Raw genomic sequence first — 24,227 nt, forward strand, 5'->3', positions numbered from 1 at the left:
ACTGTCCATTGGTGATAAATATGTGGAATTATATTTATAGTTTTTCTGTATTGTAATACGAAATGTCAAAATGGGACATTAGATACTAATATTATATTTTCATTTGGTCCGGATGTTAAACGTAAAGATTACACTTGAATAAGTAACACATGTTGCATTTGACCATTATTGGAAATTGTTTTGTTCAAACTTTATCTATCAAAAAATTCTTGTTCGTGGAGAACTTCGGTTACACATACAGTAATTGTTTCAAAAAAATTCGAATGAACTCAGATAAAAGTTCGATAATATGTATGCATTTTATTTTTGGTTTAAGTCAATAACAATTATTTCTGGGGTATTAACATTTAAATTATTACTAAAATTTTACTTTACGTACAATAGGAAGAATTATTCCGGTATCTCCTTATAATAAATATTATCTGTTATCGTAACACTAAATTTATCGTAACGCAAAGTATCAAGTATCACAAGATTACCGCGTAGATCAACGCTTTGGAAAAACATGACATGATTGACCAAAATTACATTTTTTTTTTTTAAAAAAAAAGGATAAAAAAAGAATCCAAATTTGTTTAAATGAAAACAAAAAATGATTTGTTTTTTTTTCGTGTCACTAATTATTATATTTAAACACCAGTTCAAAGATTAAGATTTAATTATACGTGAATAAATATTTACAAAAATATTTATACACACATATATAAAAGAACTCCTCCTCCTTATTTTTTCACGTAATTTATCTTACATACTCTATCTATTTTCATGAATTATAAATAAAAAATTATGTCTGAAATAGAGAAAAATGTTGAAACCAAGGTTTCAATAGAATATGAACAACAAACGAGAGAAGCCATCATTATTGAAAGTGAAGATAAAACTAATGGTGGAACAATTGATGCAATTAAAAATTATAAAATTGTAAGATCTATTAAAAGTAGAAAATATTCAAGTAAAAGTGTGTTAAGTCATGATGATGACATCATTATTAAGAAGGAAGATTTTCAGATCGCCATTTCTCAAAGTGGAAGATTCGTTGCTACATTTGACACAGGTAATTATTATTTGTGATACATTTGTGATACAATATAAAATGTCAAATATATAATAACGTTATATCATCATAAAATTAGCAAACCTTCGAATTAAAATATTGGAAAACACTGATCGTCGTCCGCTCAGTATTCCTAAGGTGGAGGATATGGATTCCAATAAATCTAATATAATTGGCAAGACAATCGTACATTTCAAGATAAGAGATGATTTTAATATTGATAAGTTTTACACTGAAGGTTTCACCCCTCCTCTATATAAAGAATCTCGAGAGCAAAAAAATGTAGATATAACAGTGGATTTCAGTAATGATAATGATTCTTATAACGATTTTGAAAAAGATGAATTGATCGAGGAAGAAAAATTTAGATGGTCCTTCGATATATCGAATGTGTGCATGAATAATAATAAACATTTTATTTTTGTTGCCGTATCTCGTATAGATGATGAAGATTTAAGAGGAACAACAAAAGAAACTGAAAAAAGAGGAACTACTATCATTTATCCCATTGAATTGTTAGAAAATGAAAATGAAAATTATACTTTTGTTTATAATCCTAAAGCTAGTCATTATCAAACTCGTGGAATTTCAGGTATATGTAGATTTGTGGAATCTTCTGATGATAATGAAAGTTCCGATCCAAGAATTTTTGTGACTGATAACAAATGTTTTGTTTTAAAGAAATTCGTAGTATTGAATTTTCATGGTATACATAATTTTAATTGTACCGATGGTTTTCAATTAAGTAGGAAATTTAATTATCCAAATTGTATCAGACGTGAATTAGATTCATTAGATTCTTCAGAAATATCTGATTGTATGGATATACTTCTCTCTTGTGTTTATGATAAATATTTTTTGGTTGAGCAATATAAAAATAATGTACAATTGCTTGAAGGTAATAATCAAATCTTTTTCAAAAGTTAATCGTCACATTATAAACATTAATTTTTTTTAATCTTTTAGTTTACGGTCTAGCAAAAATGAAATTGGAAACTATCACAAAAAGAGTCGAAAATAGTCAAGATAAACTTACAAGAAAATATAATAGAAATATTTTCTCAGTTAGTAAGAATAAATTATATCTTTGCTTTACACGAGGAATTCAATCTGTCAAGTAAGTAGTAATTCACATTCCACGTATTAAGTTTCACGTATTAAATTCCACGTATTAAATTTCACGTTGAAATATTCAATAAACTAAAACTTATTATGATTTACTTTCTTAAGGTTATACTTTTTGGAAAATGGTCTTGAATCCATCTCAAAAAAATTTGATGATATTGAAAAAATTTATTCATTAGAATTCATTGAAAATGATAGGAAATTACTTGTAATTGGTAGTGGCGCTGAAGATGAGGAAAATTTAAAGATTATAATTTGGGATATGTATAATGTTGGAGAAACTGAAATGATAGAATTAGATGATTTTCTTACGACGAAAAATATTAGTACTCGTTTAGCTAGAACTTCAGGAAATCTTTTACAAATTGATGATAAAGGAAATATTACATCAATTCTTAAAAAGGTCGATAAATTATTAGAACAAAAACAATTGGAAGAGGTTGAAAAGTCTTTTCCTCTTCCTCAACCTCCTGATTTGAGCTTCTTTAATGGTGAAAAACTTGATGGAGGACTGGATAAAAGGCATACTATATATTATGATAAAATTACAAATCCATATTTCAAACCAATAGTTGTTGAGAAAGAACCATGGGTGTTAGGTGATTATGATAGACAATCTTATTGTCTTTACCAAAATAAAAATGGATCAGTGATAGAAACTATACAACTTATAATTGGTAGATCTACTGTCCAAATTTGGCATCAAATCAATTCTGATGATAAAAATATAGACAAAGACGAACTTCCTAATAGGGGTGAACCATTTCTTGAATATATATGGACAAATGGTATTCCCGTAATTCAAGAGAATCCTAGAAGAAAATTACGAATTGAAATGTTTGAATATGGACCAAATGATGGAAAAATGAGAGATTTTTATTTAAAAGTTTATTGGTACGAAAAAGTATCAAATGAATTTGAGAGTGATGTAGATGAAATAACGAAACAAGAGAATGAAGAAAATAAAATGATAGCAGAGGATGAAAATAAAATGATAGCAGAGGATGAAAATAAAATGATAGCAGAGGATGAAAATAAAATGATAGCAGAGGATGAAAATAAAATGGTAGCAGAAGATAAAAAAATAAATGAAAAGAAATGGAATGAGGAAAGGAAAGAAAGAATAATTCGGCGGTATGAAGTTCTTGATAAAGCTAATGCAGTCAAATGCGCATGTAAAGCATTGGAATATATCAATAGGCGCACAAAATTTCTTGTAAATTATGTAAAAGAACATCGCGTAAGTGTTTACTGTATATATAATAATTCTTAACGTAAAACAAGTATATTGATTTTTTTTTTCTTTTCTTCAATAAAGTGTGAGGAAATGGTTGCATATATTAATCGTATAATATGGAGATTTATCAAATACAGGCCTGATGATTTTAAATTGCTAGATGTTAGACATAATGTTATGAAGAATTTGATTCTTGGTGATTGTGATCATTTGATAAAGTTTATATTATTTGGAAATGATGATGATGATAAAAAAGCCAACAAGTTACACATACCAAGGAATACATTCTGGAAAAAGAGAAAGTATGTAGATGATGACACTGAAAGTGAAGAAATAACGAATGTTATGGAATTGGCAATTTATCATTGCAAAGGTAAATTATTTTGTATTATATTATTGGGGAACATTGATTTATAATACCTTTTTTTATAAACTAGGTCGTGAAATTAAAGACACCATTATTGTTGCCTATCTTTTGGAATATTATTCCATGCATGCAACAGATTATGCTGGTTGGATGAGTACCGTTTCTAAGGCGCTTCCTCTATTATTTAAATATCATTATGGTTCGTTATTTTAATTCTTTTTTTTGATATAATACAGAAAAGATTAAAGACTTATGCACAATTTTTATCTATAACAGATGATTATGTTAAAAAATTATTTCGTAAAGAATGTTTTGCAAATCAAAATTACTTACAAGATCCATATAATATTATACCAGAAGAGTATCTAGAATTGCGTAATCTTGGAGCTCAATTTAGAGCGTTTGAATTCAATTTGAAGTCAGATAAATGTAGATGGTACGATGTGACTTTTAAAATGCTAGATTATTTTAGAATTAAAATGTTTAAATTCCTTGGAGATCTTGATAACAAGGACGTTGAAAAGCAAACATTAGCTTTACGAGTGGTCCCACTTCCTGAATTTACTAGAAATTGTATTCCACAGCAGAACAAATCAAAGAAAACAATTTTCTTAAATGTTTTATTATTTTTATTTGTACCACGATGGTATAGAATTGGTCGGAATGAAAAGAATAAATTGAGCCCTTTTTCTAGAGTAGTGCAATATGAGAACATTGGTGATATATATGACAATCCAGCAACCGAAGCAATTATAGACTTTCGTTGGCAAAGAGCAAGAACTTTCTTTTTTATCCTTTTTCTCCGATTTCTTCTCTATATCCTTTGTTTTGGATTAGTTAGTTGGGCATATTTGGATCATAGTACTGTTATAAATGTAGATTTTTTAATTGCATTAATTGTCGTATTCTACTATTTAGCAGTTTATTTATCCGCTACTGAAATTATACAATTAATTTTTCATGGACCCAGAAAATATTTTGAAAGCATATATAATATTTTTGATATATTTTCAATTATACTTCCTGTAATAGTTATGTCAATAATGATTGGAGATTTTCGTTATTCTGATGGCTTTGGAGGTGTTGAAAAAACTGATACTGGATTAATTGCGTTGATAGCTTTTGCAGTTTTTTTTCTTTGGATTGAAGGGGTTAGTCCTTGGTTTTGTAATTTTACACTGAAGTTAATAAGTAAAATTTAATATTATTATTTTATTTTATTTTTTTAGATTTCGTATCTCCGCTTAATACCAAGTTAATATAAATTCTGAATGAATTACAAAAATGATGAACAATTATTAATTATTGATCTTTATTATTTTTAATAGATATCGCCATTTACATTTACTATGTCATGATAATTACAAAAACTGTGCTTCCATTTATTTTATTTAACGTCATCGTAATACTTGCATTTGCACATACAATGTATTACATTTTAGTTTTTAATTGTTTTATATTTTATTTTAAATATAATCTAACAAAAAAAAAAAAATGTTTATTAAATATATAGGTTCATTTTACTTACAGAGTCAAAGAATATTAAAACTAAGGATTCAACATATAGTGGAACTGCTACGAATCCTTTAAACGGTCAAGAATTTAATGTCGAAATGAAAGCTGATTTTGATCCTACAGATCGGAACGATAATCCATTTTCGTATTTTCCTATGGCAATGGTAGCTACATATTTTTGGCTTAATGGGGATTTTGTTCAGAGAGACTCATTTGATTTTTGGGCCGTCGAAGTGTTTTCCTTGATCGCTAGCGTTCTTTTAGTAACTATTTTGCAAAATATGTTGATCGCTTTTATGGGGTAAGGCATTTTATCGAATTTTGTTTGCTGTGCATTAATATTTATTTATATATAGAATGTAATATAATTTCATTAATTTTTTTTAGTGGTGTATACGAAGAAGCAGCTACTAAAGGTAGACAAGCTTTATTGAGGTTTCGAGCAAATCAAATAGCAAATTATGAAGCATTATATCATATTCATTTTCCACCTATTGAACGTGATCCAAAATATATTTATTATATTGGACAATCAAAAAATTTTGAAAAATGGTGTGAAGATAGAAAAGATGATGGAGCTATTTATAAAGGTTTTGAAGAAAAATCAACTTTTACAAAATTTGTTTTTGAAGAAAAAGATTATGATAAATTTTCAATTTGGGTTTATGATGATGATGATGATATTGAAATTGAAATCAATAATATCAAAAAGATGAAAAAAGATTTAAATGATAATATTGATAATTTATTAAATAAACTTAATGATCAAAAAAGGGATGATAATGCTGAAAAAATTGATAAGAAAATTAAAGAAATTGAAAATATTAATAATATTAATGGTACTATTGAACTTCTTATTAAGAAACTTAATAATTTATAGTATGTACAGTATATTATAAATATTATAAATAATATTGTAGTTTTAGTATGTTTATGTTTAGTCATTTTTTTTTTCAATCTTGTGATTATATATGTTTATGCATTTATTATATTTATGTATTTTCTGTATTTATATGTACAGTATTTATATTTTATATTTAAATTTAAATTTAAATAAAAATTCATTGTATTATTTTTTAATCCTTTATTTTTTTTTCTTTGATACATCTATTTTTTATAATAAGTCACGAGACAATTGGAAAAATTGGCTAGCTTTAGGACATAATTCAGCCAAAAATTAATTTTGGCCGATAAAAATAAATTTAAAAAACTAACAAAAATTTGTAGATTTTTAAGTGTGCCACTCGTAAATACACCTAATAATTCTGTTTTCCACAAGTACTTATATTAAAATTTAGAGAAATTTTAAGTACAAGAATAACCAAAATTCTATTTAGTAACCAGTTCTATCACCGCGTATAATGGATCGTAAAAAAATTGAAAGGAGTTGTAAAAAGAAATATGAGATTTTCAAAGTTTGAGTTGGAAACTTAAAGATAATGGCATCACAGAACTTTTTTTTTTTTGAAAAAAAAGTTATAATATATAGTTTTAAGATGTAGATATTACTAAAAAAAGAAAATTATAAATTGTTTAATGAATATTTAACAAAAAGCTTTAATATTGTAATACGCGAAAATAATTGAATTATACTTTAAAGAAATATAAATCTAATTATGCTTTCCAGGTTAACATTTGTAGTACATTCAGCACAATTATTGCTAATGACACATTCCTGGTAGATGATCTGAATTTTTGGGCCATGAGAAACCATCGAAGCTGCATATCGGGTGATTTACTGAAGGTGTCGCTAAGAACTTGGAGACAATATAATGAAACCTGTAAATTATAAGTTTTATAAACCTCCAAAGATCACATTCATATTATTATATAATTGCCTGTAATTACTTCTCATTTTAACTAAAAAAGATTTTGTATATTTTAAAAATATTTTACCTGATGGTCTCGATGATGAAGTTACTCAATATTTTTCAAATTCAGCTTCCAGACTTTCCTCCAATGCTTTACCGCAAAGATATATATTTGACTCCAAGATTATTAATTGCTACAGATGTTGCATTAATAGCAAGTTGGATTGATAAGAAAAAAGGAACACCTTATCATTTTAAAGATTTACCTTTTAAATTTAATCTTATTTCTCGTGCTAGTCGTGATGGTTTTGGGATTGATAAATTTCATAAACATTGCGATAATAAGGGACCAACTTTTCTTATAATTAAGGTTCGCCACCCAAGAGAGCGAGATAATTGGTGGATATAATCCATTAGAATGGTGTCGTACCAAAATGGTAGCAGATGAAAGATCTCGTAACCACAAAAAATTATCAATGTAAAACGTCAAATAGTTTTTATTTTCATTAACAAATCGATTTAATCCTATATTAAGTCGAGTCAATTTTGAAAAGGAAGCAATCATTTGGAGTAAAAATGAGGGACCATATTTTTTAACACCCAAGTAGGATTTTTAGGCGATTTTTTACTCTAAAAGGCAAAAATTTTGGTTGATCATTTCATTTTGGTCAGATTTTCACCTAAATTTTCTATTCCGATTTTGAAAATCATCCACATGCATAGTTGCCATGGATACAAAAAAAATTGCCTTTTTCGTAAAAAACTCTCAATTTAATCTTAAGTATTAGTACAAGTACTGTACATATACAAGTACAAGAGCAAGAACATGAACATGAACATGTACATGTACATGTACAGAGAAAGTGAACATTCACTATGGAAACTTTTTGCGCAGAGTTTAACTGTGCTGCTCAAAAAGAATGTTAACTTGACAGATCATGAATAAATCAACATTTTTTAATAATATGTCGATCATTTTATTAAAATATAAAAAAAATTAATTTTTTTAATTAAAAACGTCAAACTTGACGTTTTTGTAATTAAAAAATCAAAAAAAAATTAATTTTTTTAATTAAAAACGTCAAACTTGACATTTTCGTAATTAAAAAATCAAAAAAAATTATTTTTTTTAATTAAAAATGTCAAACTTGACGTTTTTGTAGTTATAAAATCAAAAAAAAATAATTTTTTTAATTAAAAACGTCAAACTTGACGTTTTTGTAATTAAAAATCAAAAAAAAATTAATTTTTTTAATTAAAAACGTCAAACTTTGACGTTTTTGTAATTAAAAAATCAAAAAAAAATTAATTTTTTTAATTAAAAACGTCAAACTTTGACGTTTTTGTAATTAAAAAATCAAAAAAAAATTATTTTGTTTAATTAAAAACGTCAAACTTGACATTTTTGTAATTAAAAAATCAAAAAAAATTATTTTTTTTAATTAAAAACGTCAAACTTGACGTTTTTGTAATTAAAAAATCAAAAAAAAATTATTTTTTTTAATTAAAAACGTCAAAGACGTTTTTGTAGTTAAAAAATCAAAAAAAATATTTTTTTTAATTAAAAACGTCAAACTTGACGTTTTTGTAGTTATAAAATCAAAAAAAAAAAATTTTTCTAATTAAAAACATACAAACTTGACGTTTTTGTAATTAAAAAATCAAAAAAAATTATTTTTTTTTAATTAAAAATGCCAAACTTGACGTTGTTGTAATTAAAAAATCAAAAAAAATTAATTTTTCTAATTAAAAACGTCAAACTTGACGTTTTTGTAATTAAAAAATCAAAAAAATTAATTTTTTTAATTAAAAACGTCAAACTTGACGTTTTTGTAATTAAAAAATCAAAAAAAATTAATTTTTTTAATTAAAAACGTCAAACTTGACGTTTTTGTAATTAAAAAATCAAAAAAATTAATTTTTCTAATTAAAAACGTCAAACTTGATGTTGTTGTAATTAAAAAATCAAAAAAATTAATTTTTCTAATTAAAATAATCTTGATTAATAGTATTAAAATAAATATTTTTACGATACAGTAAAATTACAGTTTTTCTGTATAAAACTCAAAATTGGTATTCTAAATCTAACTTTTAAGATTAATTAAAGTTGTAGACCTAATAAAGTTATACATAATTACAAATTTACAGACTTATGTAATGAATGGATAAGTCTCACACCTTAATTTCGTACTTAATTTTAACGATTTTAACAGTTTATCTATGTATGACTCAAAAACGGCATTCTAAATCTACTTTTTAAGATTAATTATATTTGTAGCCCTAATAAAGTTACATTTAATTGCAAATTTACAGACTTTACGTAATAAATGAATAAGTCTTCCGCCTTAATTTCGTGCTTAATTTTAACGATTTTAACAGTTTATCTATGTATAACTCAAAATTAGCATTCTAAATCAAACTTTTAAGATTAGTTAAATTTGTAGCCCCGATAAAATTACATATAATGCTTGCATTTGAGATCTCTTTAATTAATAGCTCCAGAAATATTAAAAGTTCATAAAAGTCAAGAAAGTTTTGTGCTACGCAAAACAAATGTTTTACTTATAGATCGGCATAATGCATTTCTTCAATTTTAATACGTTTACACCACTTTTGATTATATGTTAACTACATGTTTTTACAATACAACATCCCATAATTTTATCATGCAAGATACATTATGTTATATTCTTTTTATAAATCAATTTATTTTTACTGTTGCTATCATTTGCAACTTACCCAGGAATGAACGATTTAAACCATCTAATATATCAACATTGGCATTAATCCCAGGACCAAATGATCCATCATTACATCGCATAAATTGCTCTGGTGCTATATTGGGAATTTTCTTATAACAATAGTTTTAAATAATCTTAATTATAAGTAAAAAGTGTGTAAAATTACTGCACCACAAAAATAATTAATTTTACTTATAATTAAGATTATTTAAAACTATTGTTATAATAGTAAAAATAAATTGATTTATAAAAAGAATATAACCTAATGTATCTTGCATGATAAAATTATGAAATGTATTAATCTTAAAAAGTAGATTTAGAATGCTAATTTTGAGTTTTATATAGAAAAACTGTAATTTTACTATCATAAAAATATTTATTTTTAATACTATTAATCAAAGATTATTTAAAACTGTTGTTGTGGCAATATTAATAAATTAATTTTTTTAAAAAATAAAATATTTGTTTATTATGGTATTAAAATATTTGAAAAATTATACCTGTTAGGATGTAATGTTGTATTATATATAAAATTAAATATTTTTTTTTTTATACATATATAAAAAATTTTAGAGCACATTATCTTACTATCTAGTGATCAGATTTTATTGATCTTTGACTTATTAGATTCATCTTATTAAGTCAAATCAAATGTTATAATTTTATAATTATTAGATTAATATTTATTATAAGATATCAATTGAAGTACTGTTAATTTTATCTTATAATCTAATGATCAGAAACTGATAATTTATAGCTCATTAGATTTATCTTGTTTAGACAAATCTAATGGTTATTAGATCATAAAAATTGGATTATTATTGGCTGAGATATTACGGTTTGAAATTTTAATAGCAATTCAAGGGACATGCTTGCTGACCGTAAAAAATTTAATAATAAATAACAGGTTTGCACAGTTTTTAATTGATTTAATAATTAAATGGTGCAAATCTGTTTTTTATTATCTAACCATTTAACAAGAAATGGTTCATGCCATTTCTTTATTAAACCATTAAAAAAATGGTGCATACCCATTATTTGTTATCAAATTACTAATTAAAAATAATGGGTTTACACCATATTTATTATCAAATTGCTAATAATTTAATAATGTAATAATGTGAACTCTTAAAACTTCATAGATTATATGAATTAGTTTTAACCCTTACAATTTAAGGGATAGTTAAATAAATTATAATGTTTAAAAGCTCACTAACTTGTACTTAATTACCCTAGTTGGTTACAAGATTTGTATATCAAATCATCAGGATGTACATCTTGAAAGTAACGCAGTAATGGTTTTTCGGTTAGTGATGTAATGATTGATATACGCCCACAGAAATAGTATATAAAATTTGACGTCATATACAAGATTACGTGAGAAATTATTGCAAACACATGTCTATTTTCTACGGAGTTTACATGTTTATAACATGACTCATCATGGTTAAGTAAAATATAGTATAAAATAGCCACTTTTTTCTCTTTATTCTCTTCAACTCCTCTCTCCTTTTTTATTACTTTTCGCTTTTCTTTTTCTTTTATTATTTTTTTCTTGTTAAGTATGGTAATAGGTAAGGTACAACCAACTCCACATCTCATTTTAAGCCGTAGGCACGACCAACTTCACGTTAAAAACTTTAAAAAAGTTAAAGCCATACTTAAACAAATTTTTTTAATAAAATTGAGTCGAGAAACCTGTGTTTATTGCTCGTTCGACTTTCCCACATTACGTATATATACGTACGTATTTTATGTATGTATGTACATAGTACGTATTGTGTATATATGTAAACCAAATAATTAGATGGGGGGATGAGAAAGCTTATTTTTGATTTTACAAAAATAATTTCTTTCTTGTTCTGATGCACATGTGCATTTTTTTTATTTGTTTTGATTTTTATGTAAATAATTTTCTTTTATAATTTTCTTTCTTGATTTGATGCACATGTGCATAAGTAGTCGTATCTGGGGCCAGAACATAACTAAAAAAACACAGTTTACATATAGAATTGGTCAAGTTGTGAATGTTGTTATATTATATATATATCTATATGTCCGAACGTCTCTGCTCAATTTTTGTTCTTAACAATCCAAATATTATTATTTTTTTTTTAATCCTATTAATTATAAACTGGTTGTATAAGATTATAGGTAAGTGGTTTCTTTTTTACCCTGAACGAAGCTTGCCACCTCTACGTGGTGTTCAGGAGAAACAGTTGTATGTTAATAACTGGCCAAGAGCAAGCAATATTTGCAATATTTCATTTTACATATTTTTGGAATTTTTGCGCCATTTTGTATTGAATGTCACGTAAAAATGTTTATTCATAATATTAGCATCATGTTACAAAAGTTAAGGATTCTTGTTGAACTCATTAAAATAAGTTTTTTTTTATTAAAATCAAGTTTTTTGTATTTCCTGAATAACTACCATTACAGTATAACCTTAGAAAATCTTTTCCCATGTGAAATTACATCTATATTAGTTGCTAAAATTATGCTTTCGTTCCAACTTTTAAAAGGATATGAAAAGCTTGTTTTTTGTATGCATAATAAAATTTTATAAAAAAAAAGTGACCCTAATCACTTTTAGTAGAATTGTAGAGTTAAATGATTAATCAAGCCTCAACTTTCGTTGATTAAACTAGTGAAACAAAAAAATAAACAAGAATTATATAACAGGGTTCTATTATACTACTAGTTATTATAATGATTTTTTTTATGGCCTTATTGCCTTCAGATCCGTTATCTGTCATCCGACGAATCCGTTTAGTTCATCTGATTATCCGGATATCTGTCAGTTTTTATTTATTTCATTTTAACGTTTTCTTTATATTAATTACTAAAGTTTATTTTTTTTCTCACCTTTGTTTTACAGGAATGGACTGATAGATACATTTTTCAGCCCATTTGATTTCTTTCTTCCTTTTTGCCTCTTGAACTTTATTATTCACGCTAACAGTTGGTAGACTTTTCTTTCTCCCATAAAACCGTATCTCTTTCCACTTCTAATTTTTTATTTCCTCTTTTAGATTAGCCGATAGCCAGGTGTGTTAGAGACGCTAATAGTTAGAAATCCCATTTAAGTATTTTGTTTCATTTGTTTGTTCGAGGGTTTCTTGTTCTTTTTGGCCATTAATAACAGTCTTTTTTGGATTGATGAACAAAAGATTCAAGACTTTAGGTCCATTTCGACGTTAAGGTTTGTATTTCATTTCGTTTAAAAAATTTTTTTTGCTCCTTCAACTATTACTAATCTTCTTTTTATAGAGTGGTTTTATTTCCTGAGCGGGTTTACTTAAAAACTGAATAAAAAAAGAAAAAGAAATAAAAATTACGTTCCTAAAAGAAAGAAGAAAACTGGTTAACGATGATCGAGGAGCAAAAAAAACTCTTTCAAATAAATGAAATACCTACTTCAAAGTCAAAAGTTCTGAAAGAAACATAATCTGAACTGTTTCTGCAAAAAAAAAAGAAAGCAACGGTTGGCAATAACAGAAAAAAAAGTCTTAAAACACAGACATACTCTTTATTCTATTCAAAGTCCCAATATATTGCTATAAGAAACAAAATTGATAATAATAGCTAAAGGACAAAAAAAGCTCGACCTAAATAAAAAATAAAAAAGACCAAACCATTCTTAAATACAGTGACACCTCTATAAGTGCACCCTCTATAAGTGCACGCACTATATAAATTCTCTTTAAGTGCACGGTGGACCTGATCCCAACTTATAAGAGCTCTTAATATTTTACTCTCTATAAATGCACACCATCTCTAAGTGCACATTCTACTATTTTTTTACTATGGTCCCAAGGGGGGTGCACTTAGAGAGGTGTCACTGTACAAAAAAGAGAAAAAGGTTAGTAAGCAAAAAATCTTTCAACCGAAATGAAATATTTACTTCAGTGAGTTCAATTCAAACAGATTTTTGTGTTAATAGAGATCCTGGATCTTTCTGTAAAAAACAAGCAATCTCATGCGCCTTTTACTAACAAAGTTGTTAAAGTTGTGAAGGATAATTGCGCAGCTAAGAAAAAGGTCCAATTTGTTCCATCGTAAGAAGTAGTATGAAAACCCCAATTCTGGCTCACCCCCACCATATAATCTAAAATACTACCACTTTATATAATCTAGTTACCACCATCATATAATTTTAATTACCACCATATAATCCACCTACCACTTTTCATATAATCTAGTTACCATCATATAGTTTTATTACCACCATACAATTCTATTACCACCACACAATCTGAAAAAATTAACCGAACAAGAAATAGGATTTCAAAGCCAACGGAGCCAAAAAAGGTAAGGAATATTAACCCATCCAGGAAACCAGCCATGGAGTCAATAGAGCGGAATAGCAAGGCAAGCAATTTCCCTTATACCGAGAAAAAATGTAATTGAATAAAAGGTAGGTACCAAGTAACTATACAGATAAATAGTACATAACATGGTATATACCGCAGAAAAGTTAGCAACAATCTTTGGCTGCACAGTCTCTGATCTTATGGCTATCAATAGAGAGATTCTAAAAAGCCACCAAACCCCGTACGCAGTATCAGTAATCCCCGAACTTGTGGGCCATATCCTGGAATACATTCCAAGTAGAAATTTCGGGACACATCTTCTAGAAGTCAGCCCAATCTGGAGAGCCGAAGCTGAACGAATACTCTGGAAGCGGCATAAAGAAGCCGAGGAGGCATACGACAAAGCAGTAGAAAAGAAGGAAAAAGCAAATGATGCTCTTGGTCGATCAGAGGAGGAGGGTAATAGAAATCGTGACCTCCGTGAACTTGAATGGGAGGCATATCAAAAGGCTTGTAAAGAGAGAACAAATGCTGCAGTAGAGCATATTATGGTAAAAGAAGCTATTTGCCGTTGTAGCTTACAACTATAAGTTACTTAAGGATAGAGTATACATCAGGACGAGGATGTGCTCAGTGACTCGGAGGACAATCCCGATGACTCAGATGGTGAGGAATAGTTTAGGAAGACAGTACTAATCTGTCTCCCTCTTTTTTTACCCTCATAGGGTAGGCGAACAATTAATTTTATTTTCAGAAAAAATGTAATTGAATAAAAGAGGAGTATAAAAAGTTTACAAGATGTCAACACATCAAGCAAGAAGTGCCCAACACAGACAAGTCACCCGATCAGTTCTAGCTGAACTCAAGCAGGTACCTGTCAAGTCCATCCCATATCCCCGCTCAAATGCAAAATTGCAGGAATATGAGGATGAGATCCGCCAAATCCATGAAGCACAAGCGGCGGTAACCAATGAAGAGATAACCCGCATGATGCAAATTGATCCAGACCCACATTATGAGGTAGTCTTTGAACGTCGTGATCAGGTACGTATAGGAAAGGAGTTAACAGACTCAAACTTTACGGCTGATATTGCTATAGGAACACCTGGAGAGCATGACTATGCTTCATTTCTTACAGCACACAGTCAAACAATCCAGAATATTCTTCAGGATGAAAGAAATCGATTGGGATCAATAAAAGTAAGAATTGGAATATTTGCCACAATAAGACGTTTAGATTCTTACCTTGAGGGATTATTCGGAGATGGTAACTTTAGTGAAGATGATGGAGTAGAGTATATCTACAGATATAACATACCATTTAAAACTCGCAATATGCCAATCCTACCATCAACAGATATTAATGGTACATTTAACTTTGCATTAGCAAGAATCATGCAGAAAGTAGAAGACTATGTAAATTACGGATCAGGTTGGGAATTCTATCGTGTAGAAAAAATATTTATAGAAATCTCGCAATTCCAACCACCCACAGGAGCAGGACATATACCACTCCCAAAAGATCTTGCCACGAAAAAGGGAGTAGTAAATCCAGCTAATGATGATGACAAATGCTTCCAGTGGGCAATCCTAGCAGCATTACATCCAGTAGAAAAGAACGCAGAAAGAATTTCCAAGTATAAGGAGTATGTAAATGAGTTAAACTTTGAAGGTATCGAATTTCCAGTACAAGCTGATGAGGTAATTCTAAGAAGATTTGAGCGACAGAATCCAACTATTGCCCTCTGCATCTGTGAATGGCGTGACCACCGCCTATGCCCAATATATGTTACTGATAGGGATGATGCAGAGGGCCGTAAAATAATAGATTTAGTACTTATCAGTAACGGGGAAAAGCAGCACTATTGCTGGATTAAGAATATGAGCCGTTTAGTAAATAAACGTACAAAAGATGGACATGCAACATTTGTCTGCCGATGGTGTATCTCCCACTTCACACATCAACAAGAAATCCATGACAAACATGTAGCAATATGTCGAGGATTAAAGAAAACCCCACAAGCAGACCGAATGCCATCAGTAAAGAAAGGAAATGATATATATGAATTCAAGAACTGGAAACGCCGCATGCAAGTCCCATATTACTTTGTTGCAGACTTTGAAGCCCTAGTAATGGACATACCACCCACAGATGAAGACAAAGATAAGAAAACCAAGAAAGTACAAGAGCAAATCCCCTGCTCATACTCGTATATTAAGGTAAGATATGATGGTGTAAGTGAATCACAGAAGATATTTACAGGAGAAAATGCAGCACAAAAATTTGTAATCGAAATGCTAAATGAGGCTAAAGCAATCCGTAATGAATTCAGAAACCCAATGGAAATGATGCCGTTAACAACCCAAGAGCAAGCAAGTTATGATAATGCAATAAACTGCTGGATATGTCGTAACCCCTTAGATGGAAATAAAGTAAGAGACCACTGCCATATTACAGGAAGGTATCGAGGTGCAGCACATAGAGGATGTAATCTTGACTTATCCATAAAACCTCGTGAAATGCATATCCCAGTAATCTTTCACAATTTATCAGGATATGATGGACACATAATTATGCAAGGAATTGGTGCAATGGAATGTGAGGATGATATTGATCCTATCCCTTATAACATGGAAAAGTATATGGCATTCAAGTTAGGTTCCCTCCGATTTATAGACAGCTTACAATTCATGAAATCAAGTCTCGACAAATTAGCATCCAATCTAGGTGCAGAAAAATGTAGAGCACAAGAATGTAGTAATCCACAACACTTATGGCGAATTGATGCAGGTAGATGCTTTGCACATCCCGAAAACTTTAAGATAACACGAAGTCAAATATCACCTGAATTACTCGAGATTTATCTTAAGAAAGGTGTCTACCCGTATGAATACATGGATGACTGGAAAAAGTTCGAGAAAACTAGTTTACCACCTAAAGGAGCATTTTATAGCAAACTTAATGAAACCCACATTAGTGATAAAGAATATGAATATGCACAGTATGTATGGGAAAAAGCAGGATGTAAAACAATGCAAGATTATCATGACATTTATCTCAAAACTGACGTCCTCCTACTAGCCGATATATTTCAGAATTTCCGAGAAATGGCCTTGAAAAAATATGGGTTAGATCCTCTCTGGTATTATTCAACACCAGGCTTCGCATGGGATGCACTATTCTTAATGACAGGGCAAAGATTGGATCTTATAACTGACCAGGACATGTACATGATGGTAGAACAAGGATTACGTGGTGGAATCTCTATGGTAAGTAAACGATATGCTCGTGCAAATAATCCAGGTATGGGAGAAGGTAAATGGACCGCAGATAAGCCCAAGTCATCTATTCTATACTTAGACGCAAATAACCTATATGGATGGGCCATGTTGCAATACTTACCTACAGGTAACTTCCACTGGATAAAGGAGGAAAACGAGTTATCTAACATTCAAAGGCAAATAGAAAGTAATGAAATACCAGACAATTCTTCTGAAGGATATATCCTTAAAGTTAAACTGGAGTACCCTCAAGTCCTCCATTCACAACACACAGATTACCCCCTTGCACCAGAACGAATGAAGGTTAAGAAGGAATGGCTTAGTAAAAAGCAGCAGGAAATAATAGCACGCTCAGGACAACGATACACACCCACAGATAAGCTCATCCCTAACCTATTTGATAAGGATGAATATGTAGTTCATTATAGAAATCTCCAGTATTATGTTAGCCAGGGCTTAGTAATCAAGAAGGTCTATGAAGCTATAAAATTCGAGCAGGCTCCATGGATGAAACCATATATAGAATTTAACACCGCCGAACGTGCTAAGGCTAAGAATGATTTTGAGAAGGACTTCTATAAACTCATGAATAATAGTGTATTTGGTAAAACTATGGAAAATCTCAGGAAACGTGTACGTGTCTCAGTAGTACAACCCCAAACCCATCCCAAGAAATATAAAAAGCTTACCTCAGATCCTGCATTCAAGAGTCGTAAAATATTCTCAGAAAATCTTGTTGCAATCCACCGACGAAAAGTGGAGGTAATGCTTAACCGTCCAACATATGTGGGTATGAGTGTGCTTGACCTCTCGAAGCTCTGTATGTATCAATTCTACTATGATACTCTTAAAGTACGATATGGTGAAAAAAATCCAGTTATGTTATACAGACACAGACTCACTTCTTGTACAAATCCAAACTGAGGATATCAATGCAGACCTCATAGATATGGCAGACCAATTTGACTTCAGTGATTATCCTAAAGATCATCCTGTACGAAAAGCATTAGGTGATAAGACTGACATAAATATGAAAATCCCAGGGAAATTTAAGGATGAATGTAATGGAGCAGTTATAGCAGAATTTATTGGCCTCCGTCCCAAAATGTACTCCATTCTCAAGGTAGGGGATGAGACCACCAATCCAAAACATGGTATCCGTAAAGCTAAAGGTGTCCCCTCAAAGGTAGTTAAAAAAGAGTTCCACCATGAGCGGTATAATAAGGCACTCTTTGATCCTAAACATAATGATACAGTCACCTTTAGAGCAATCCGATCTGATAGACATGCCATAAATGTTATAGAAATGTCGAAGGTGGGGTTATCCCCTATGGATGATAAAAAATGGATTGCACAAGATAATATCACAATGTATGCACATGGAGATTATAGGATACCACAACTTGAAAATTAATATAATATATGAGTAGGAGGCAGCATAGTATCAGATGGCACAACTAATAATTCTTCTCGAGTAAATATTTTTTTAGGTCCATCAGATAACCTATATATAACCGGCTGCCCATCAACAACTGTGGAAGATTCAATTGTATAAACTTTAGTAGACCATATTGGATCAGTTGCACGTCTCCTACCTTGGTAATCTGAGTTATCAAGTAAGTATCTCACAAGAGAACCAGCTGGTAAACGTATTTCTTCTGCACCTACAGGTCTATCCTTCCGAATTTTTGAAGGTAGTGCATACACTTGATCTTTCTGGATTGCCTCAACTGGAGACATACCTAGCAGACGAGTATTAGAATTATTTAGCTCATTCACAATATCAGAAAGGTTCTTAACCCAGGCAGTATTCACATCTTCTGTAAGGAGTTCCTTTGCATCCTGTATTTTGAAAAGTCTCTCTGCTAAAGTTCGATTATACCGTTCAACAATAGCCTGACTCTTATGAGTAGTACCCACCCGAATACGCACACCTTTTTCATCCATTAATCGGATAACTTCATCCTTAAATTCTGATCCCCCATCTACTTGTAAAACTCTTGGCCAAATAAGCGGGCAGTCTGCTTTACCATAGATCTTTTTAAATGCCTTAGCAACACGTGCAGAGCTGCGATCTTCTAAAGGTACTGAAGCTTTATATCGGCTAGCAACATCTACAATATTCAGACAGTATTTATACAGCTTTCTATCTACAGTATCATAGGGCATATATAAGATATCTGCTTGATGATACATATTTGGTCGAGTAATCTTATTAAAAGAAACCTGTGGAACATACTTGGGTATAGGTGAGTGTATTTGCCATATAGCCTGTTTATGCAACCACTCTGTAATATCAGATATGTTAAAATCATGGCCTTCAGCTTGCACTTTAGCCCAAAGTTTTTCAGGAGTACGATAATATCCACATGGATGGTAATAGATTTGTTGAAGGATATAATTTTGTTCGATTTGTTTATTAAATGTAGGGTCTATAAAAATCTGTGGAACTGGCAATGGAAGATACATCGTTAAAGACACAGATTACAAAGCTTGCACATACATTGCAATCACAAGAGCAATATATAAAATACCTGTATGGTGTAATCGAGGGTCATGAATCTGAGATAGAAGAACTTAGGCAAAAAAATGCTGAGTTGCGTGCAAAGCTTAAGAAAGCATTAGAAACGGCATCACTAAAGGAGGAAGGGCTTCAAGCATTAGAACGTCAGCTGATTGAAGTTGATACTCTAAATATTCAACTTAAAGATCGAATAAAAGAACTTGCTAATAGACAACGGAAAAACATGGCAGCAATTCCTCCTGACCCTATTACAGAAATCTTAAATAATCGGACAACTATAGCAAATAGTGTAGCTGGTATTCGTATTCACCTTGATCGTACAACTATAGCAGCACACCCTCATATAAATCATTTATTTAACACTGCAAATGATAGTCTTGATGCCATTATCCGATATGCTAATGAGTTGCGAAATATTATAGAAGATCAAGATAATATGGAGGATAGACTTGAAGGTTTGTTAGATGATGCACATAACCGTGAAGAATATCTTAGACATGAACTTAATAATACACGTGCTACTATACTGAGAACAAGACGTACCTATGAGGATGCATATGCAAATGAAGTGCGTCATCGCCAACATTGGGAAGTCCTTGCACAAAATACTCAGATCCAATTGGCTAACATCCAGGCTCAATATGCTAACAGTCAAATTCAACTAGCTAATGTCCAGAGAGAACGTGATGAGAGTAGAAGAAATGCTCATAGATTATTACAGCGCTATAATACTGAAACAGAACGAAGTAGAAGGCGGGCTAATGGTATCATTCAGCAAGCTCGAGCATGGAGAGGGCAATTTTTAAACTGTCGTAATCATGGTCAAAATTTGCAAAATCAGGTCAATAATTTGAATCAACAGATTCTAGCATTACAAAATAACCCTCCGGTAATACAACAACCGATAATGGCAGGATATGCACCTAAAAAATTTAGAGGAGCATCTGGTGAAGATCCAGAACTTTGGCTTCAAGAATTCAGGCAATGGTGTGAGTCTGCTGGACTTGATCCTGCTGCTAATGCTAGAACTCGTGTTAGGATTCATGGGGTCTTTGAGACTTTACTTGAAGATGATGCTAGAGATTGGTATGAAACACATATCAAAGGAAAAAATTGGGAATGTGTAAATCTTCTGGATAATACTGGTGTGGCCAATCTTGCTGCTTTTAATGCTTTGAATAATGGCGCTATACAGGCTGTAGCGGCGAATCAATTTCGTGGAGGGGCTAATGTATTACATGGACAAGCAGCTGCAGTTAATACTATTACTGGTGCTAATTTTATACCTGATCATACTGTATGGGATGAAGATTGGTCAATAGTCGAGGGTCGTCCTACTGATATAGCTGTTAATAATCCTAATGCTAATAATGGAGGTACAATTGTGGCTCCTGGAATACGTATTGGACAATTAATATATCGTTTTAAGCATTACTTCCCTACTATAACATCTGAAAAGTCTAAGCTTGCATTTAATGCTATTGTTCAGGGTAGTGATACTGTAAGCCGATTCTATTCTAAATTACGAAGAATGGTTAGACTTGCATATCCAACTCTTCCAGAGGTAAATCAGAATGAATTAGTACGGCAACAGTTCTTAAATGGTCTTTCCAGTGAAAATAAGTTGGATGCGCGACGTATTGGTTTAGAAAATTCAGTTGCATCTATTCTGAATAAATTGGAAGAAGTTGAGAAATACAGGACAGATATGCCACCTACTCCTATAGTTACATATCAGGGTCCAACTTTAGCGGATATTGAGAATCTTATAAATTCTAAAATTCCTATGACTACGGCTAGATCATCTGCAGTACCAGTACCATCTTCTAGTCCATTTTCAAGTCCTCAAAATGATACATCATTTCAGAGATTACTTGCTTTAGCATATAAATTAGGTCTTCCAAGAGATATCGATATAAGTAAAGTAACCCTTAGTGATCTTGAAATATTTATTGATACAGAACTTAATAAAAATTTACCATCTGACCATATTTACCGTGGTAATCAGGTATTTGGTATAAGTTCAGGTACACGCAAACCAAAGAAATCAAAGAAATGCTCAAGTTGTGGAAAATCTGGTCATACTAAGAGTTCCTGTCCAAAATCTAAGAAGGGAAAGAGGAAAACAAATTATGCACATGACTCCTCTGATTCCTCTAACTCTTCTGATGCCTCTGACTCCTCTGACTCCTTTGATAGTGATTCAGACTCTGGACATGCCTGCTATGGATTAAAAAAAAAAGCCTACAGAAAGGAAACGTGTAGATAAAAAGCCTACTGATAAGAAAAAATCACAACTTGAAAGGCAGCGTATTATCTTTGAGGTTTTTATACAACTCTTAAAGCTTCTGGTTCAATCTTTCGTTAATGCTGTACCAAAAGAGACTGTTATATCTGCTTACAATGCTCTGAATGCTGAATTCATTAATTATAAAGAACCAGTACTCAGTCAGCTTAAAGGAGAACCCTCGATAAAAACACGTGAAAAAGTTTGGGATAATGTTAAGGACCTTTTCACATCTATCCTTCATCCTATGATTTCGGTTGTAACTAATAGTATGGCTGCAAATTTAATCCGTAAAAATGATGATGTTATATGTAATAATGACTTATGGTCTTCTATAGCAGGTATTGGAATTGTTAATCGCAAGTCTGCTAGTGATGTAGTCACTATTAAGACCAAAGTAGTCGCACCTGAGAGTGAAAAATCTTTAGTTATTCCTACGACAATTTTCGATACTGGTTCTGATAGTTCTCTGATATCTAACAATATTGTAAAGCGCCTAAATCTTGACGTTGATAGAAGTAATGCTCCTGACCTTAGTGGTGTTGCAACAAAATCTGATACTATTGGGACAGTATATGGTCTTGGTATTCTTGTATATGATGGGGAGAACTCTAAAAAAATTGAAGATGACTTCATGGTTGTTAAGAGTGATAAGGACTTTTTATTGCTAGGTGTACCTTGGATTGATCGTGCTAATGTCATTCTAGATTTCCAAAATCGGCAACTGACCATTCCTCTATCATCACGTAAAAAAATTACCATTCCAATTTCTCTACATAAACGGAAAACTAACGTGATTTCCTTGCAGATGGATACTATCGACTTAAAAAAAATTCACACTCTCGAGGAAGATTAACCTGTCATCTATGTGGAGCAAGTTTTGACTTTCCCTCTAAGTTAAAGCGTCATCTTGCTAGGAAAAATCCATGTGTTTCCCAAACTTCTGCGGCAATGATGGGCAGTGGCGGGCAGTGACAGGGCAGTGCCCAAATTTTTTCAGCAGTGACGGGCAGTAACAGGGTAGTGCCCAAATTTTTTCGGCAGTGACGGGCAGTAACAGAGCAGTGCCCAAATTTTTTGGCGGTGATTAGCCTTTACAAATATTACATTTGCCATGTTACTCTGATTTCTAGGTCTTTACGGGTTTCTATGAGTTTTTCAATGGCATTTCTATTTTTAAAATATCGACTACATCTGATATCTAGCTTTTGAAGGTTTGGTAATATATGCAGGATTTCACTTAGCAAATCTCTAACGTCACCTTTTCCACCATAGTATTGATAATCTATTATGCTAAGTTCCTGAATATTGGGACAAGCTTGTAGCATTTTTACAATACAAATGGGCCATAATTTTACCCCATCCATATTAAGCTTTCTGATATATTTTCCACATACTGTTCCTGGTTTTGTAAGATGTTTATACATTTGGAACTCCTTCACATTATAGCGGTTATAAAGGTCTACTTCACCCCATAGGAGAGAGTTTGCTACTACAGCCCATTTTCGACACACTAATGCATAATTGCAAAGATAATGCCAACGGGAGTAAGTACCTTCATATGAAGTTTTGAATATCTTTTCTAAAAGTTCAAAAGATAAGCTATTGTTTGTCATGGTATCTCATATGAGATATTGATGGTGAAGTTTTATTTAATTAGATTTTTTCTTAGGATAAAATAATTTGAACATTTCTTTTCTATCAATAGAAAAAACCAAACATGCTTACTTTTAGTGAACTTACTCCATCTCTTACTGTTACTGAATTTAAGATCAATGTTGAAGGGCTTGATTACACCGTGCTTGGTCATAAGCTTGAACCTACTAAGGATGTTATTGCCATTAATAGCAACTTTATTCATAAAGCTTTTGAGGGTTATGAACAGTACTTGTCTAAACCAAAAGGTGAGAGGCGATGCAGACGAAGTACACCTGACAATCCATTAAATAGACGGCGACGTACAGGGGA

At 30.9% G+C, this 24,227-nt stretch overlaps 3 protein-coding genes across 3 annotated transcripts; all 3 read left to right on the top strand.

The window, feature by feature from the left end:
- Positions 1-786: 786 nt before the first annotated feature.
- On the top strand, positions 787-6,178 carry OCT59_027441 (uncharacterized protein; the record flags this gene model as incomplete). The annotated part of the gene is made up of 11 exons (XM_066136975.1): positions 787-1,054; positions 1,134-1,952; positions 2,021-2,171; positions 2,285-3,419; positions 3,498-3,789; positions 3,854-3,982; positions 4,060-4,934; positions 5,013-5,037; positions 5,112-5,211; positions 5,297-5,599; positions 5,686-6,178. The coding sequence occupies 11 exons, from the start codon at positions 787-789 to the stop codon at positions 6,176-6,178; spliced, it is 4,590 nt and encodes a 1,529-aa protein (XP_065993405.1).
- Positions 6,179-7,197: 1,019 nt separating this feature from the next.
- Positions 7,198-7,518, top strand: OCT59_027442 (uncharacterized protein; the record flags this gene model as incomplete). The annotated part of the gene is made up of 1 exon (XM_025328701.2): positions 7,198-7,518. The coding sequence occupies one exon, from the start codon at positions 7,198-7,200 to the stop codon at positions 7,516-7,518; it is 321 nt and encodes a 106-aa protein (XP_025165450.2).
- A 6,848-nt stretch (positions 7,519-14,366) lies between these two features.
- Positions 14,367-14,756, top strand: OCT59_027443 (uncharacterized protein; the record flags this gene model as incomplete). The annotated part of the gene is made up of 1 exon (XM_066136976.1): positions 14,367-14,756. The coding sequence occupies one exon, from the start codon at positions 14,367-14,369 to the stop codon at positions 14,754-14,756; it is 390 nt and encodes a 129-aa protein (XP_065993406.1).
- Positions 14,757-24,227: the final 9,471 nt, after the last annotated feature.

The sequence above is a fragment of the Rhizophagus irregularis genome, chromosome 7 (assembly GCF_026210795.1).
Source record: "Rhizophagus irregularis chromosome 7, complete sequence".
Lineage (NCBI taxonomy): Eukaryota > Fungi > Glomeromycota > Glomeromycetes > Glomerales > Glomeraceae > Rhizophagus > Rhizophagus irregularis.